The sequence below is a fragment of the Pipistrellus hanaki genome (assembly GCF_964339955.1).
Source record: "Pipistrellus hanaki genome assembly, chromosome: 8".
NCBI classification, from domain to species: Eukaryota; Metazoa; Chordata; class Mammalia; order Chiroptera; family Vespertilionidae; genus Pipistrellus; species Pipistrellus hanaki.
This window is the reverse complement of record NC_140510.1, coordinates 67,462,606-67,480,468: the sequence shown is the minus strand read 5'-3', so window position 1 is coordinate 67,480,468 and position 17,863 is coordinate 67,462,606. Positions and strand designations below refer to the sequence as shown.

The 17,863-nt window shown below is 48.1% G+C and overlaps 2 protein-coding genes across 6 annotated transcripts in view; both read right to left on the bottom strand.

Moving 5' to 3' along the window:
* The window catches only part of NHEJ1 (non-homologous end joining factor 1), an 81,158-nt gene extending 74,846 nt beyond the window's left edge, over positions 1-6,312 (bottom strand). Inside the window, exons 1-3 of one of the 4 annotated variants that reach the window (XM_084893105.1) lie at positions 6,216-6,312; positions 3,694-3,908; positions 3,115-3,327 (exon numbers count right to left, since the gene is read on the bottom strand). In XM_084893105.1, coding sequence (XP_084749231.1) covers positions 3,115-3,327; positions 3,694-3,870 — 390 coding nt within the window. In that variant the 5' untranslated portion in view covers positions 3,871-3,908; positions 6,216-6,312. Of the gene's footprint in view, positions 1-3,114; positions 3,328-3,693; positions 3,969-5,573; positions 6,011-6,215 lie in introns of those variants that run through there. The other 3 variants (XM_084893108.1, XM_084893106.1, XM_084893107.1) reach the window with 3 other exon arrangements.
* A 1,306-nt stretch (positions 6,313-7,618) lies between these two features.
* SLC23A3 (solute carrier family 23 member 3) lies at positions 7,619-17,503 on the bottom strand. 2 transcript variants are annotated; one of them, XM_084892161.1, is made up of 12 exons: positions 17,219-17,503; positions 16,929-17,086; positions 16,716-16,813; positions 16,496-16,569; positions 16,138-16,319; positions 15,768-15,882; positions 15,487-15,601; positions 11,453-11,706; positions 9,995-10,100; positions 9,531-9,698; positions 8,494-8,589; positions 7,619-8,403 (listed from the first exon to the last, which is right to left on the bottom strand). In XM_084892161.1, the coding sequence occupies exons 1-12, from the start codon at positions 17,381-17,383 to the stop codon at positions 8,111-8,113; spliced, it is 1,824 nt and encodes a 607-aa protein (XP_084748287.1). In that variant the 5' UTR covers positions 17,384-17,503; the 3' UTR covers positions 7,619-8,110. The 2 variants fall into 2 exon arrangements, with proteins under 2 accessions (XP_084748287.1, XP_084748288.1); XM_084892162.1 differs by lacking the exon at positions 11,453-11,706 and having other exon boundaries at positions 15,487-15,532; positions 15,768-15,851.
* Between the last annotated feature and the right edge of the window lie 360 nt (positions 17,504-17,863).

Below are 17,863 nucleotides of genomic sequence, written 5' to 3'. Positions count from 1 at the left end.
GACACTACAAGGAAAAATCTTGAAATGCTTTTAGAGGGCAGGGGCACACCCACCCCACCCCCTTCATTTTCAGACAGCAATACAAGAAGAGATGCAGTTCAACAAGTTAGTGCAACAAATACCTACTGTGTGCCTAATATGTGCTCTGACCCCTGACCTCAAAGGGCACAAGAGTTAAGGAGATCAGGAAGTGTGTGGACACAGAAGCAGGAGTTGGCAATCTTCTCCAGAGGGAAAGCTGTTTATCATTTCCCACAATGTCTTCAGATTTCTCATAGAAATGTTCACAAGTCAAAGGCAGGAGAGCAGAATGGCAGTTATCAATCTCAAGATGAATCGTATTAGGACTGGATATAGTGAAAAGGGTTACAGACTTGGAATTAGGAGACCTCAGTTCTACCATGTTTCCCCGAAAATAAGACATCCTCCGAAAATAAGATCTATTTACAAGTTTCCTTCTGAGTGAAATATAAGGCATCCCCCCGAAAATAAGACTCCCCCCTAGGCTAAACATGAGAGATTTGGTCCACTGATTCTGAAAGAAATGGAGTCACAAGAAATTCACCAGGAAATTCAGGAATTGGATTGTTATGATGATGTTCCAGAAGATGATGACATGATTGTCATTGAATAAATGAGTAAATTCTTGATACTGTAGGATTCAGTTTGTCTGGTTTGTGTTGACAATTACCGTACTACCGTACCGTATACAGGTAATAAATTTCCTTTACTTTCATTTAACAATAAATGTGTACCATATTCTTCTTCATGGAAAAATAAGACATCCCCTGAAAATAAGACCTAGCGCATCTTTGGGAGCAAAAATTAATATAAGACACTGTCTTATTTTCGGGGAAACAGGGTAGTTCTGGCTCTGGGATTACCTAGATGTAAAAATGGCTTAATCCCAAGTACTCTCATGGTCCCAATTCCTGCTAAAAAATAAAAATTATGAAGTTGGGAGTGTTTGCCCTCACAGGTCCACTGTAATGCTAAGGCTAAGTAATATTCCATATATCCTCTTATTTAATCCTCATAACTCCATAGTAAGGTTATGATTGGTATCTCCACTTTACAGATAAAGAAACTGAGACTCATAAGAATTCAGTAATATATCTTAGATCATATAAGTAATGAAAGTGGCAAGGCTGAGTTACAAATTCAGGTCTGCTGGTTCCAAAGCCTGTGGTCTTTGCTTTTCCTAACACACACACACACACACACACACACACACACACACACACAAACCAAAAAAGAAAAAGAAGAAAAACTTGGCATGTGAGTCCTATGAATTATAAAATGGCCAAAGAGGAAACACATTTAAAAGTCAAAGTATGGAATACCAAGAAATACATTGGAAAATATATATATAAACAACAAAAAGAATTACATTAGATACTAGAAAGAATACAGAGTGGAAAGGAAGAGAAGATAAGAGAGGTTGGCCAGAGTGAAAATAGGCTCAGACTTGGAAAACAGAGACCTGAAGCTTTATATATTCCATAATATCCTGCAGAGACCTGATAACTATTAAATCATTAATGTGAATACACTATGTTGTAGAGAGGAAACAGGTACTCTCCTACTTTCCTGCCCCCAGGCCTATAATACCCTGACTGACTAAATGTATTGTGATGTGTGATTTCTAAGTTCTACACAATTAAGTGAAAAAAGCAAAGAACTGTGTAAAGAGTGTGCTGTCATTTGTGAAAACACATACATATACCCAGATAATATTTGATTGTGTGTACATATACATACGTACATACACATATTGTATATGTACCTATATATAACTTTCTTTAAAGAATTCACAAGAGCCCTAGCTGGTTTGGCTCAGTGGATAGAGGGTCAGCCTGCAGACTGAAGGGTCCCAGGTTAGATTCCGGCCAAGGGCATATGCCCAGGTTGCAGGCTCAATCCCCAGTGGGGGAGGGGGATGCAGGAGGCAGCTGATCCATGATTCTCTCTCTCATCATGTTTCTTTTTTTTTTTAAATATATATATTTTATTGATTTTTTACAGAGAGGAAGAGAGAGGGATAGAGAGTTAGAAACATCAATTAGAGAGAATCATCGATCAGCTGCCTCTTGCACACCCGCCACTGAGGATGTGCCCGCAACCAAGGTACATGCCCTTTACGGGAATCGAACCTGGGACCTTTCAGTCCCCAGGCCGACGCTCTATCCACTAAGCCAAACCAGTTTCGGCTCATCATGTTGCTTTCTCTCCCTCTCTCTTTCTCTCTGAAATCAATAAAGATATTTTTTAAAAATTCATAAGAAGCTGATATCAGTAGTTACTTTAGAGAAGGAAAATGAGAGATTGGGAAAGGGTGTAGAAAGAAGACCTATTTTTTTTTCCACTGTATATCCTTAAATGTCTGAAATGTTTGCCCTTTCATGAATCACTCATTCAAAAAAATTTAAAAGCTATCACAAGAATGAGTAACAAACAAAAATTATGACTGTGTGACCTCACAGACACACACATGAACTTGAAATAGTATCCACCTACGTCCTAGCCAGTGTCCACTGGCTCTAACTTTTTCCCTATAAAGTTTCCTCAGGTCCTGGGATTTCCCTGCGATGGCATTGTTCTTCTTGTAAAAATAATTATTTCATTTTACATTAAAACATAATCACTAATCAACTGTTCAATACTCACTCCTCCCACAGCCAACCAAGACTCATTTCACTCAGAAAACTATTGCCTCTTATTGAAGCTCCCCAATTAGAGGAACTGGCCTAGAATAGTTCTTTCTTTAGATATTTTCAATTGTAACATCATTATTCTTTTAAAAGAAAAAAATCTTAGAGTTCATCCGCCTCCAAGGAGAACTGCCTCCCCAATCTCACTATTCTGAGTTTCTAGGGCTGTGTGGTGCAAATTAACCATCATTTGGACTTCTCAAATGTTTTGGTCCCAGGACAAGCATTATTGAGGGAACAATGCCCCCTGGTGTTCCTTAGAAAAAGTTACAGGAGTTTTAAACAAAATAGGTAAATTCTGTATATAAAACAGGATGGAAAATGTCCCAAGAAATTCAATTAAAATCATTCCAAAAAGGAGCTAGCCATCCCGACCCCTACCCCGTGTTTGAATTTCACTTACCAAGGAAGGGCTAGCCAGGACACAGTGGAAAGTCCAATGGAAGGGGAGACCAGAGAGCTCACTCCGCACCTGTAACATCAGTGCCCCCACCACACGCTCACAGGAGAAGGTAGCTTTTCCAGGACAAACAATGTCCTTCAACAGTGGGCGAAGCAGATCATCCAAATGACAGAGAAAAGCCTCAGGGGGAGCAGTCAGGCGCTTGTTCAGCTCCTAAAAAGGCGGCAGGAGTTGTATAGTGAGGGTGCTAAGAGGAAACTGACTCCTTCATAAGTAACCTCAAACGAAAGCTCTGATTACCTTGAAGACAGAGGCATGAGAAGAGAGATCAACTGGCCTACTTCACAATTCTGCCTTGTACTGTATGCAGCACATACGGTAAATTAAATACAGAGACCCTGTGGAGAGATCCCAGGGCTATCGGTAGAAGCACATGACGTTAAATGGAATTATCTCAACCTGACTCAACCTTCCTTGACAACTGCAAGGCTAGCAAGCTGGTTGATGTGAATGTCTGCTGGCCATCCGTAGTACATAAATTATACCCATTACCACAGCAGTACTTCCCTTCGCACTTACCTTGGCTCGCTGGCTGACCACACTTGCATCCACCTGTTCATGCCACACCTCTTGAAGATCTGAAACCAGCAAGGCATAGCCCTGCTTGGTGATATAAGCCTTAGCCAAGAGGGAGTTTTCGGCAAGCTGTAGCCATGCCCATGGCTGCATCAATAGGCCTTGCTCCAGTTCTTCCATCTGCAGGAAAGTCTTAATCAGCAGACTTTATTATAGGCCTGGGGGCAGAGAAGACCAGCAGGAAGTTCAATATCAAATAAGTCTCATGGAATTCCTCCCTAATAAAACAGAAAACATGGGTTATTTATTCTACCCCACTCATCACCCCCAGCTCCCCAACCCCAGTATATAACCAATTGAGCACCAATCTTGGTACCTCTTTGCCACTAAAAATCTATTTAGAATTTTGAGGAATTTTTTTCTATATTAAGTTCCTAGAGGGCATAAAATATCTCTTTCTGCAATAGTGTTTAAGCCTCAGCATATTGGTATTAGTATTTTTGCTTTTTAATAATATAACTTAATGTGGAAACCTAAACCATTCTTGTTGCATATTTATCACATTCCTAAGAAATATGTCAATGTTATCTTTTCCCAAAACTTCTAGAAGAGAATGGATAGTTCTTGTCTCAGAAAACATTATAAATCATAAGTGTCATCAGAGAAAATTCAAATTATTTGATCCTTATCTAAAAACAAAACTCTAGAAGCTCTCAGAATATATATATATTCACTAAACAGAAATACATATTCTATAAATATATACAATATAATGTCAAATATAATAATAGATGATATATGTAAAATAATATAAATATCTATTCCCTAAGACAGATTCTTAATCTAGAATCTATGCATGTGAATCCTCTGTAATTGCATGCAAAATTTGTGCATACATTCCTATATTCATTCAGGGAGAAGAAGTCCACAGCTATTGACAAATTCTCAAAGGAATCAATGACACACAAATAAAAAGCAAATAAACACTGGGTCCAGAGCAAACTCGAAAGCTCAAATCCCATTTCAAGAAGAACCTGAAAGACTAAGACATCATGAATACAAGACAGAGTACATCACAGAGTTAGAGATGAACACCCACTTCACTCATTTCAGAATATAAATACAAAGTGAAATGGGAGGGAGGGGGCGCCTCAGAATATAAAGAAAATTCCTTGGGTTTCATTAACAAAGTTAACATGGTTTGCTCCAATCATTTCCATCTCAGTCAAAGCCAATATTCTTGTGGGTAGACAAATGAAATATTGTGACTTTCTTTTGCAGCAGCTTCAAAATTTGTTTCTTGAATGGTACATCAGTCACCTTGCCTACCATGCTGCTCCTCCCGGGAAGAAAAGATCTTGGAATGATTAAGCTACTCCTCACTGTACCAGAACTCATTGACAAAGGTCGCAGACACAGTGAAGTCGCCAAACCCTTCTCTCCCATAGTGGCACTACCTACAGCGTACTGTCTGATGCACCAAAATTGGGTTATCCTGGCCGGTCACTTCAGAAAGCCCTGAAGCTCAGGAACATCAAACTGTGGAGCTTGTGTGTAGTTTTGTTTTGGAGGTAGGGGAGGAGCTTAAAGTGTGGCCAGGGTCAACAGGCCCCATAAAAAGGTCTGAGATAGCGTCACCACCGGCCACCCGCATCCTGTTGGGTCTGAGGTTCTCTATCCCTTAAGATCGCCTTTAACCCTCACGTTAACCAGATTTTCCCGCTTATTAAATATATTTTTATTGACTTCAGAGAGGAAGGGAGAGGGAGAGAGATAAACATCAATGATGATAAAGAATCATTAATCAGCTGTCTCCTGCATGCCCCCCCAACTGGAGATCCAGTAGCAACCCGACATGTGCCCTGATAGAACCCAACCCTGACCTCCTGGTTCATAGGTCCAAGCTCAACCACAGAGCCACCCGGAAGACCCTTTTATTATTCTTGAAGGAAGTGAGGGTGCACCCAGAGCCAACAGCAAGGTGAGGTCACCGCGGAAGGCGGATTTGCACCAAGCCCCGCCCCTCGGCCTGCAGTTCGGCGCAGTTCCCTCGCCAACCAGCAGAGGGAAGCAAGGCCCCGGCGGCTCTTGGGCTGGGCCACGCCCCGCTCCTGTGGGAGGGGCGAACCCTCGCTCCAGGGACTGCAGCCCCAGCCTGGGAGCCGCGCCCGGCGCCCTCGCTGGAAGGGCCTCCGCCGTCCGCCTTAGCGTTTCTACAGCTTCGGCTGCACTGCGGCGCGGGTCGGGACCCCTCAGGGGCTAACAAAGCCAGCCACCCGCTGCCTGATGCGACAAACCAGCCCGCCGAGGAGCCGTCCCCCCGACCCCGCCTCGCGGCCGGGAGGCGGGCTGTGCGCGTGCGCGGCCCCGAGGCCCCGCCCACCCCGGGAGGTCGGGCCGGGAGCGTGGGCCGCCCGGGCCCCTCCGGGGACAAAGCGCCCGTGGCCGCGGCAGCGCGCAGGGTCGGGGTAGCCCCGCGCCGCTCGGCCCGGCTCTGGTCCCGGTTCGAGCACGACCCCACCTACCGTGAGCGGCTGCAGCAGCTCCCACCCTCCCCGCGGCAGGCCCGCCGCCCATGCAAACCGAAAGGCCTAGACTAGAGCCATTCCCCACCCCCACGGGGAGGCGGGCCTTAGGGACCTAGGGCGGAGCCCGGGCCCACTTGGGCGGGACATCTGGGCCCTCGGAGCTGATGGAAGGAGCGCTCTGACCTGGACAGGTCCACCTTGGCGAGCTGGAGAGGCAGGGCGGCCCGCTAGTGGAGAGGTGGAGGGGGAGCTGGCCCAGTGGAAAGAATGTCGGGTGGCCCCGCTCAATGGTTGAGCGCCCACCTATGAACCAAGAGGTCACCGTTAGATTCTGGTCAGCGCACATACAGGGATGGCAGACTCGATCCCCATGAAGGGGTGTGCAGGTAGCAGCTGATCAATGATTCTCTCTCATCATTTTTTTGTTTGTTAGTTTTTGTTTGTTTTTTATAAAGCCTGGTAGAAGTAAATGTGATCATTCTTTTTTTAAATATATTTTATTGATTTTTTACAGAGAGAAAGAGAGGGATAGAGAGTTAGAAACGATGCCCTTGACCGGAATCGAACCCGGGACCTTTCAGTCCTCAGGCTGACGCTCTATCCACTGAGCCAAACCGGTTTCAGCTGTTTGTTAGTTTTTTAATGCTCTGTGAGGTGCATGGGGAGAAGTCCTGTATTTGGACTTAATGAATGTCACTTCCCCTGCCTCCCCTATATTGCCATAATTCGGCTTCATTACCACTGAGAAGCTGGAAATCCCTCAAATCATCTTGTACTTTGTACAACTTATGTTTTTTTTTTCTTGAGCTGGATACCTGAGCTGAAAAACTCTTCTGGTGCATTTTCCATAGCCCCAATCTTCCTCTTGCTAAGGCCAGTTTCAGTGCTGCATCTTTCAATAAAGCCTTTCCCATTATCCCAAGTCAGAATTAATTGCTTCTTCCTCTTTGCTCCTATGACATTTTTTAAAATATATTGATTTTTCACAGAGAGGAAGGGAGAGAGATAGAGAGCTAGAAACATCAATGAGAGAGATACATCGATCAGCTGCCTCATCGATCAATGCTCCCATAGCATTGTTTTAATCTTCGATACAGACTGCCTTCTGCTTTGGATTTTAGTTAATAATTACATAAGTCTTTTAAAACCATAAGTGGGTTTTTTAAATATATTTGTATTGATTTCAGAGAGAAAGGGAGAGGGAGAAAGAAACACCAATGATGAGAATCACCAATTGGCTGCCTCCTATGAGCCTGCAACCCAGGCATGTGCCTTTGACCAGTATTGAACCTTCAGCCCGAAGGCCAACACTCTATCTACTGAGCAAAACCAGCTAGGGCAAAACCATGAGTGTTTTTTGTTTTTTGTGGTTTTTTTTAAATATATTTTATTGATTTTTTACAGAGAGGAGGAGAGAGAGATAGAGAGCCAGAAACGTCAATGAGAGAAACATCGACCAGCTGCCTCTTGCACACCCCCCACCGGAGATGTGCCCGCAACCAATGTACATGCCCTTGACCGGAATCGAACCCGGGACCCTTCGGTCCGCAGACGGATGCTCTACCACTGAGCCAAACCAGTTTCGGCCAAAACCATAAGTGTTTTGAAGGCCTTGCACATGGGAAGCACTCAATAAATATTTAAGTGAATTCTGGAGTTCAAGTATAGATAGTTTACAGGCAAAATCTTATTTATTCATTCATGGCCCCTGCTCTGAAACAGTTGGACCTAATTAAGAGAAGGAAAGGCAACATACCTATTGGGAAACAAGACCCTTAGGTAGACTCATTTTGCATACACACACACTCCCTAAGAGAACGTCGAACCTGAGAGCTGACTCTCCAGCAAGCTGGGAGATAGAGCAATCTAACCAGAGCATATGAATCCTGGAATTAGTGGGGCCTAAGTTCTTCTCTGCTAGACCGGGGACACTGTTCCCCAAAACCAGGCAGCAAGTCGGCTGTCTCTCCTGGCTCAGCGGGCCCTCCTTCCTCAATCCCAGGGTCTTCAGGCAGTGGGCAGAGGCAACGGGCCAGCTGGGGAACACAGGGACACAAGTTTTGGAGGGGGAAAGGAAGCTCATGCTCTTGAGGAGCCTTCTCCCTGGAGTTCTGATGCATCCAAGCCTCTTGGGCAGTGAAAGGGGATGGTAGCCCTTGACGTAGGCCTCGTTCAAGCCGTGTGCCTGCAAAACAGAAGTCGGTCAGGCCATTGCCCAACCCAGGGAGTGATGACTTCCTGGCCATTCCCAGTCTAGGGCGTGACCTCAACTTACCAGGAATGGTGTTCTCTAGGAGGAAACCCAAAAGGCCCGCCAGGAAGATGTGCTCTGTGAGCAGCGAGCGAAGTAACACATCCAAAGGGCTCCAGCCTATAGGAGTGGGACCAGGCAAACTCTGATACTATTCAAAGTCAATGAGTATCATCCTTCCAGACTTAAATCTAAGTCTTGGACTAAGGACAGATCTTTCTGAATCGCAGTTACATCCCCTTTGTCCTTTGTCCCTCTCCACCCTGGCCCTTCTCACAGGATCCCTGCTCAACACCCTATCTTCTGAGCATCCACACGCCCTCCACATTTGCTTTGCTTGTTCCAGGCGCCCTGTCTCTGGAAAGTTTTGTATTAAAATCCCCAGCCTTATTTCCCACTTACCTTCTATGCTCTAGCCTGGGTTTTTCAACCTCAGTACTACTAATCTGTCTTGTGCACTGTATGATTCTAAGCAGCATCCCTCTACCCACTACATGCCTGTAACAATTCCCCATCCCCTTTTTGTAACAGCCAAAAATGTCTTCAGGCATTGCCAAAGTCATTCTCAATGGAGAACCACTGCGGTTTGCTAAGCTGAACTAACAAACTAAGCTATTTCTGCTCTCAGGACATCCCCTATGACTTCCTACTTCTACGTCTTTATGATTCCTCCACCAGGAATGACCTTCTCACCAAATGTGCTTAAATCTTAGCATCCTTCAAGACCAGCTCAATGTTACTTTCTCCATAAAACTTACCTGGGTCATCTCAAACCATAAGTCATCCATCCCTTCACCACTAAGCAGCACAGCTCTTTATCTGAACCTTTCCTGTTATGTGCCTACACATCTAATTTCTTTTACTAGACTGTAACATCTGGAGGCACCTTTTGGATTCCAAGGAACTTGCATGGAGCTCAATAAATATTTGCTAAACAAGTGGATGAACTATTTATACGAAAGACCAGAAAAGGGTATAGGGCCTGCAATTCAGAGAGCCTCAAGCCTTAAGCCCTGGTTTCCCAATACTGAGCAACTTCTCCCCCGTCCCCTCCCTTCCACCTGTGCTTAGTAGGACCGGAGCTTCCCGAAGCCATCTTGGCAGCAGCAGGGCCATGAAGATGGTGAAGCCAACAATGAAAACATTCCGCCCAGAGTCAATGTCAGCCAGGTGGAAGTTGGAGAATCCAGTAGACAGAACCACCGCCTGGGTCACGCCCAGCACTCCACCTGTCTCATAGGAAAGTCATCAAAGGAGTTGAGAGAGGGCTGGCACTGCGGGGAGTATTGCAGGGTGGGGCAGATTGTGACGGAGAGAGATGATCAAAAGGCCGGTTTCTGATTCTGCCAGAAGCCAAATCAAGGGCCTCTTGTTGGTCTGAGAAAATGAAGGCAGCTGTATCAGGGAGACTATTCAGAAAAAAAGGGTGCCAGCCACAACAACAGCTGGGCCACTAGGTCAATACTAAGGAGATAGTAGTGGGGGATCCTAGGTCAATACCAGTTCTGCTGATACATTCACTCACCAAGAACAGGCAGTGGGATGGTGGTGAGGAGGTGGGCCAGCCTCGGGGAGAGTCCAAGCCCCACACAGAGCAGCCCCACCAAGTAGGCCACTCGCCGAGATCCAGACTGCATGAAGAAGAGACATTAGAAAACACAGCTACCTCTTTGACTATTCAAGGTGTTTGCCTGGTGGCCTCTTCTCACCATTTGGATCCCAACTCAAATGTCACTCTTCCATGGAGCATCCCCAAGCACTCTACCTAAAGGGGCCTTCTTTACTCAACCACTGTCCCACTAACTGCTTTGTTTTCAGGAAATTACCTTATTTATGTTTTGGGGTGTGTGTGTGTGTTTCTCAAATTGTCTGCCTCACCGAAACCAGTTTGGCTCAGTGGATAGGGCGTCAGCCTGTGGACTGAAAGGTCCCAGGTTCGATTCTGGTCAAGGGCATGTACCTTGGTTGTGGGCACATCCCCAGTAGGAGGTGTGCAGGAGGCAGCTGATCGATGTTTCTCTCTCATTGATGTTTCTAACTCTCTATCCCTCTCCCTTCCTCTCTGTAAAAAATCAATAAAATAGCAGAAACCGGTTTGGCTCAATGGATAGAGCATCGGCTTGGGGACTGAAAGGTCCTGGGTTCGATTCCGGTCAAGGGCATGTACCTTGGTTGCGGGCATATCCCCAGTAGGAGGTGTGCAAGAGGCAGCTGATCGATGACTCTCTCTCATCGATGTTTCTAACTCTCTATCTCTCTCCCTTCCTCTCTGTACAAAATCAATAAAATATATATTTTTTTTAAATCAATAAAATAAATTTAAAAAAAAAAATAGTCTGCCTCTCCCTTTAGGAAGACCCCAAGAGAGCAGGGACTTTATCTGACACATTCTTCACTGGAACCCCAGCCCTGATACAGTGCCCGAGGCATAGAATTTTGATTTTTTTTTAATAAAGAAAAAAATAAATCTTTATTTTTAACCAGATAAAGAATTCCAATAATTTTTTCATCATGGAGTGGGAAAGAGTATTGAGATACTCACCACCCATATACCTAGGAGCCAAACCTATAATGGTATGTTCAATCCTAGGCATTTCTTTTCTCTCCCAGCTACTGATGGCTCCACGTGTTCCTTGGCTTGTGGCTGCCTGCGTGGTCACATAGCCTTCTTTCCTGTGCTTGTGTTTCTCTTCTTGTCTCTATTATAAGAACACTAGTAGCCCTGCACATGAATCCATGTACAGGAGCTCACTGCCACCCTCCAGTAGCTCTCCAAGAAGTTCGATATTGATTTGGTGTCTTCCTTAAACTCCTAGCCCCTTACCACTTCTAGGCACCTCCCTGAATGAGAACACTGATGTGAAGTGCCTAACAGAGTATAGCACACAGCTGTCAATTGGTCAGTGTGAGTTCCCTTCCCCTCTCTGCATCTCCAGTACAGCCCTCCCCACCCCCCCACCCCCCTTCCATCCCATCCACATACCTGGATAAGACTAACTGTGCCCACATTGGGGAAACTGGATGCAGTGCCTATCGGGCTCCCCAGCAGCCCTGCCAGCACACTTCCCAAGCCCTCCAGGCTCAGCCCTCGACTGCAGGCATGTGGAGGCAGAGAAGGCAAATGCAGCAGCCAGCCACACAAGGCGTAGCAGCTCAGGGAGCTGATGGAGGTTGCCAAGGCCATGGAGATGCCTGCAGCCAGAGCCCAGGGGGTCAGCAAGGGCCAGACCCACTCAGCTGAAGAGAGAGGAAGAGTCACTTTGGGGCCAGATTCAAGTCTGGAGCATCCCCTTACCTCCAAAGGACTGTGCTAAATAAATTCTAGAGGCCCCATTGCCTTTGAAGATGTCTTAGGACAAAACCATCACACTCTTAGAATAAAAACCATTCTTTTACCATGGTCTACAGGTCCTCTTTGGTCTGACCTTACCTCTGTCCCTCTAGCCTCAATCCCCACCACACTCTGCCTGACTTCCTCATTCCAGATACACTGTCCTTGTTTAAGATCCTTATATTTGCTGTGCTGCTGGTTACCACAGGGCTTTTGCATATGCTGTTCTCTCCACCTGGAATGATCTTCTGTCTTCCTTCACCCAGTTAGCTCCTACTCATCTCTTATGTCTCAGCTCAATGATCACTTCCTCAAGAATACCTTTCCTGCCGAAACCGGTTTGGCTCAGTGGATAGAGCATTGGCCTGCGGACTGAAAGGTCCCAGGTTCGATTCTGGTCAATGGCATGTACCTTGGTTGCAGGCACATCTCCAGTAGGGAGTGTGCAGGAGGCAGCTGATCTGTTTCTCTCACATGGATGTTTCTAACTCTCTATCCCTCTTTCTTCCTCTCTGTAAAAAATCAATAAAATATATTTAAAAAAAAAAAAGAATACCTTTCCTGACTCTCTGATAAAGTCAGACTCCCCATTATAAGCTTTCATCACACAATGTACTCCTCCCCTCCCACCCCCACCCCCATCCCGCATTGTTACACTTGCCACATGAAATTTTGCATTACTTGGATGCCTACTTAGTTAGGATCTGCATTGCCCAATAGATTATAAGTTTCATGAGAACAGGTACTATGTATGTCATGTTTATCACTGTGTCCCCTTATCAAGTACCTATTAAATGGATGAATGAGCAGATTTCAGATACAACGCCTCAAAAGCAATCTTTATATACAGGTCACTAACTCAAATGCCTGTGGGGTAGGTAACATAATTGAGTAAATTGGGTAAGGAGTATCAGTAGAAGTGCAGGGGATTGCAGATATCTCTTAACACTAAATAAAACATCTGTGGTGAGGGGCTTGCATTGATCCTGAGAATGACAATTTCTCTCCCCTGTGTGTTTTGAGAAAACACAGGATTTGACTCAGAAATTAAGTTCATTAAATCTTGAGTTGATGGACAGAGGATCCAAGATGGCTGCTCGGGTAGACACCTAACCGCAGCAGCACACAACAATTTCAAGGGAATACAACTAAAATGTAGAATGGACATCGCCCAGAGCTACAGGTAGTCGACTGACTGAAAATTCTACAACAAGAAGGAAAGAGAAAACCAGAAGGAAAATCAGAGGAGCTGAAAAAAAGCCTAAGGTACGGAGACATGCTGCGCGCGCGCGGAGAGGTCGCAGCCGGAGAGGAGGAGAGGGCTGGGTGCTGCCTGGCGTTCCCTAGCAGGAAGGAAATAGAACCCCCGGCCTGGGCTGAACCCCCGAACAGGCAGCGCTGAGCCCCAGTTATGAGCCAGACCCTGGGGACCCAGGCTCCGGCGGGGGAGACGGGGCTGTGAGGCGGAATCCCAAGCGAGCAGCGAAAAGCAGGGCCCCTGGAGTCACACGCACATTGCGCGCAGAGGACTGAATGTTGACTCTGATGCTGGATTACCCTAGCGCAGCGTTTTTCAACCGCTGTTCCGCGGCACACTAGTGTGCCGCGAGATGTTGCCTGGTGTGCCGTAGGTGCAGACAAGACAAGAATTTTATAATTTTTCACTATTTTGTTTACTTAATATTTCATAATAAAGTAATTATAAAATACTTTCTTTGTGTTTATTTGATTCCTATTCAAGAGAATTACTTTATATATAGTCAATATAGGCACAGAGTTAAATTTTTTAACATTTTCTAATGGTGGTGTGCCTCGTGATTTTTTTCATGAAACAAGTGTGCCTTTGCCCAAAAAAGGTTGAAAAACACTGCCCTAGCGGGAAGAAACAAAGCCTCCGGCGGCGCTGAGCCTCAGTCCGGACTGCTCTGAACACCAGTCCTGGACCAGACCCTGGGGACCCAGGCTCGGGCAGGGGGAGACGGGGCTGTGAGGCGAAATCCCAGGGGAGTGGCGAAAAGCGGAGCCCCCAGAGTCCCGCGTACTGCGCGCAGAGGATAGTCTGTTGACTCTGATCCTAGACTCCCCTAGCAGGAAGGAGAAAAAAAAAAAGCTCCAGACTGGAGGAATGCGACAGGGAGCAGGAGCCCCTGCCGGACACCAGCCAGCCGGGCGCTGGCAGGGAGCCGGGCGACGGGGCCCCTAGGGTGGGGGGTGCCCCTGAGCCTTCAACCTCTGAGCGCGGGCAACGGAGCCAAGGCCGGGGGCTGCTTCCTGGGCGGCGCCGACCCCAGCAACAGGCTGGAGCAGTGCGGGAGCCCACGGAGAACAAAGGGGTGCCACAGGCCAACCTGCTGAGCTCCCAGGACAAGGAGGAAGAAACCAAAGTTCTCAATGTGAAGAAATCAAGTGAGAGCAAAAGATAGTAAAATTACTTAAGAAAGAATACAAAGAAGATATTGAAAAATCAAAGACTAAGTCAGAACTCAACTCACCAGCCAACATTGCAACATAAATGAGTTTTTTAAAAAAAAAAAAAAAAAAAAAAAAAAAAAGGACAGAATGTTGGAACAGCGGCGGCCAGGCCTAGAGTGCCCAGGCACAAAGCAGTGGCAACCGGGCCCGGAGCAGCAATGGCCAGGCCCCAGAGCAGCAGCAGCCAGAACCAGAGCAACAACAGCCAGCACTGGAGCAGCCAGACCTGGGGCAGTGGCAGCCAGGCCTGAGGCAGAGGCAGCCAAGCCCAGGGTGGCCAGTCCAGGAACACCCAGACCCGGAGTGGCCGGGCCCGGAGAAGCCAGGCCCAGAGCAGCCAGGTTGGGAGCAGCCAGGCCCAGAACAGCAGTAGCCAAGCCCAGAGCATCCAGGTTGGGAGCAGCCAGACTCGGAGCGGCCGGGCCCGGGGCAGCTGGGCCCAGAGCAGCCGGGTCTGGTGCGGCCAGGCCCGGAGCAGCGGCTGCCAGGCTGGGAGTGTCCAGGCCCAGAGCAGCCGTGTCTGGTGCGGCCAGGCCCGGAGCAGCGGCTTCCAGGCTGGGAGCGGCCAGGCCCGGAGCAGCAGCAGCCAGGTCCAGAGCAACTAGGTCGGGAGCGGCGGTGACCAGACCCGGAGCAGCTGGTTGTGGAATGAACCAGAGCAACAGAGGCCAGACCCGGAGCAGCCAGGCCCGGAACAGCTCGCTCCTCGCCTGCCCCTGCCCCACGGCTGCCTCTCAGACATGGCTGGAAACTTTTGTGGGAACTTGAGGGTCTGCTGAATCAAGTGATGAAGGCTTAGATCTGGATGTGTTGAGTTAGTATAGGGCTGGGGTGTTGATCTGTGAGTGCCTTGGGTGGGGCCTGGATGAGGCTGGTTGACCTATTTGGAAATGTCTTTTGTGTGAAATGTATCATTGGGCATGTGGAGGTATTATTGATATGAGAAAATGCTAAGTAACTGATTTACTATCTGAAAAGGGATTTACTATCGGGGAAAGGGAGGGAGGAAGAGACTGAACATAAACTGCACCTATGGATGAGGACAGTGGGGGATGGGGAGGGGGCGGAGGGTGGGGTGGGAACCTGGTGGAGGGGGGAAGAAATGAGGAACCTTTGTAACAATATGAACAATAAAGATTGATTTAAAAAAAAAAAATCTTGAGTTGATGATTCAAGATTTTAACAAGAGGATGGAGGACTAGGAGAAAACGTACTTGGGTGAGGCAGCCAAAGCCACGGTGCCTCAGTGGGGGCAGACAGCTCCAGGGGGGTGGCGCTGAGACTCAGAAGGGCAGAGATGATCCACACACAGGCCACTGGGACCAGCACCTGAGGGGCAAGACTGAGATGGAAAAGAACCTCCCTCCACCCCCCCCCGATCCTTCCGGGCCAGCCTTAGAGGAGTAACAGAGGCCAGATAGTAGGGGGTGGGTCGAGCAAGTGTCCCATGCTGGCCCTTCTAATCTTGACTGCCCCTGCCCGGATCCCCACATACCGAGAGGAGCCGGAAGGCAGGGATGCGAGTGCAAGGTGAAGCTGGCCTCCAGGGGCATGGAGGTAACTGGCAGGAGCCCAGGTGCTGAGAACAGACCACCATGAGCAGGATAAGCCTAGGAGAGGGAAGGCATCCTGAGGCGGGCAATGGAGACAGGAGTGGCAGAATACCACAAAAGAGAAGAAAGACTCCCGTGGACGAGGAAGGACGGCCTTTGGGGGTCAGAGGAATAGAAAGTTAGACCAAATTAGTCCACAAAGCAGTCCCTGCTCAGAGAGCTGCTCAATCTGGTAGCAACTTTGCCCTACCCCCGCCCCCTGTCCTCCACACCCCACTGGTCACCACCCCACGCCTCTCAGGACTTACGTACAGCAAGGCCAGCCCCCAGTGACCGGAGCAGAACAGGGCCACCTCCCTGTAGGCAGAGAGCCCTGCCACAACCAGGCTGGGGGCCAGTACCAGGGGTCCGCAGTGAAGAAACAAGTGGCCTGGAGCCCCCAATAGTCCCAGTGTGCCCTGCAGCAGCCCAGACACCACCACTGCCCCAGACACCTGGTGGAGTGGAGGAGAGGACAGAGAAAACATTCTGCTTGACCGAGTTGACCTTGGCTGGTCTTCCTAATCCCAGGGTGGGTCCCTTCCCCAGAGCACCCCCTCCTCCCTCTTCTCCCAGAGCAGTTCACTCCCTGCATAATGGAAACCAGAGCCTCCCTAGCCCCAGGCACTACCTCTTGGAGAGAAGTATTCCAGAGCTCCAGGCGATGGCAGCCAGGCTCCTCACACGGGGGCAGCTTGTGGGAGGCTGGAAAGTTGGGGGCACGGAGAGGAGGTAAAATGGAATGATACAGCTTCAAGACCCCCAAGTTGCCTTTTCTCAATTCTGTCCCTACCTACACCTGTATGCTCAGATTAGCCCCAACCCCACCCTCACCCTTGCTTGGTGCTCACAGTTTCCAGGTGTCTGGAAGGCCAGAGGCAGCTTCTGGTTGGTCAACACCAGAGCAGGAGCAAGGAACTCAAAGGATGGAGCCTGGACAAGAGGCAGCCTGTAGGAACAGCAGCCCCAGCAGGTCTGGAAACAGGTGGCAGCCAAAAGGACTTCCCAAGGTTCTCCTAGCCACCCCCGGGACCTGCCCTCTCTCTCTAGGGAGCCCCTCTTACCTGCTGCCCATCCAAGTTTGCAGGATGGTAGACACACCACATGCAAAGAGGCTGGAGGCCAGGAGGTGGGCAGGGGAGTAAGAAAGTCCTCCTGGGGGGAGACTTCGAAGCAGAAGCAGGTGTGAGGCACAGAGGAGAGAAGCCAGGACCAAAATGTGCTGCAGGTGGAGGTATGGAAAGGGGTGGTCTTCAGAATTAGGCAGAAATACCTATTTCCAGAGAATCTCTAATGCCACATCTATCCCCCAAACACCCCCTTCAGCACCAACTCCTGCACCTCTGCCTCCTACCTGCAAAGCCAGAAGACAGCCGAGGCCCCAGGGAGGAGGCCCACTGAGAGAGGCCCAAGAGTGGGAGGAGGGATTTTGGACAGCAAGCTGTGGAGACAGGGGAGCCCGAGTTTGCTGGGAGCCCACAGATCTGAGTTGGATGGTTTGGGGGTGTGATCGGCTCATGCTGTCCTGCCTTCCGTCTTGTGTTGACTGCCCTGAGCCAGAATTAAGTAGAGTAAGAGGTCAGAGTTTGGGTGAAGTCAGAGTTTGGCTGCTGGAGTGGGGAGGTGGTTGGAGTGCCAATGAAGCAGAACGAAGGAATGAGAGATTTGGGAGAGACACGGCACTTTCACCTTTGCCCAGTTCTTGTGCAAATTCCATCACCCATTAACTGAGAGTCATGTTCTGGACCCCTCCCCCAAGAATCTCCATCTAGATCCCTTGTTCCAGTCTCTGTAAAGCAGGATAAGAAAGGTGAGGAGACCTAGAAAATAACCTGGAAAGATTTTAGACTCTATTCCCTCCTCTCCAATGCAATTTAGAACCATCATTACACTACAGTCCTCTACCCTTTCAGGGTCAAAGCCCTGGGACTACCTTAAAAGGTAATGGATGGGTAATGAATGACATATATGACAACTTAAAATGCCCTTACTGTAATAT

Bases quoted from the DNA above. Each gene is read 5' to 3' on its own strand.
- SLC23A3 (XM_084892161.1), bottom strand. From the start codon at position 17,383: ATGAGCCGATCACACCCCCAAACCATCCAACTCAGATCTGTGGGCTCC. The intron at 15,883-16,137 runs GTACGTAAGTCC...TCCCTCTCCTAG, and splicing joins CACTGGGGGCTGGCCTTGCT to GCTTATCCTGCTCATGGTGG. The intron at 8,404-8,493 runs GTAAGTTGAGGT...TCTGTTTTGCAG, and splicing joins CCTAGAGAACACCATTCCTG to GCACACGGCTTGAACGAGGC.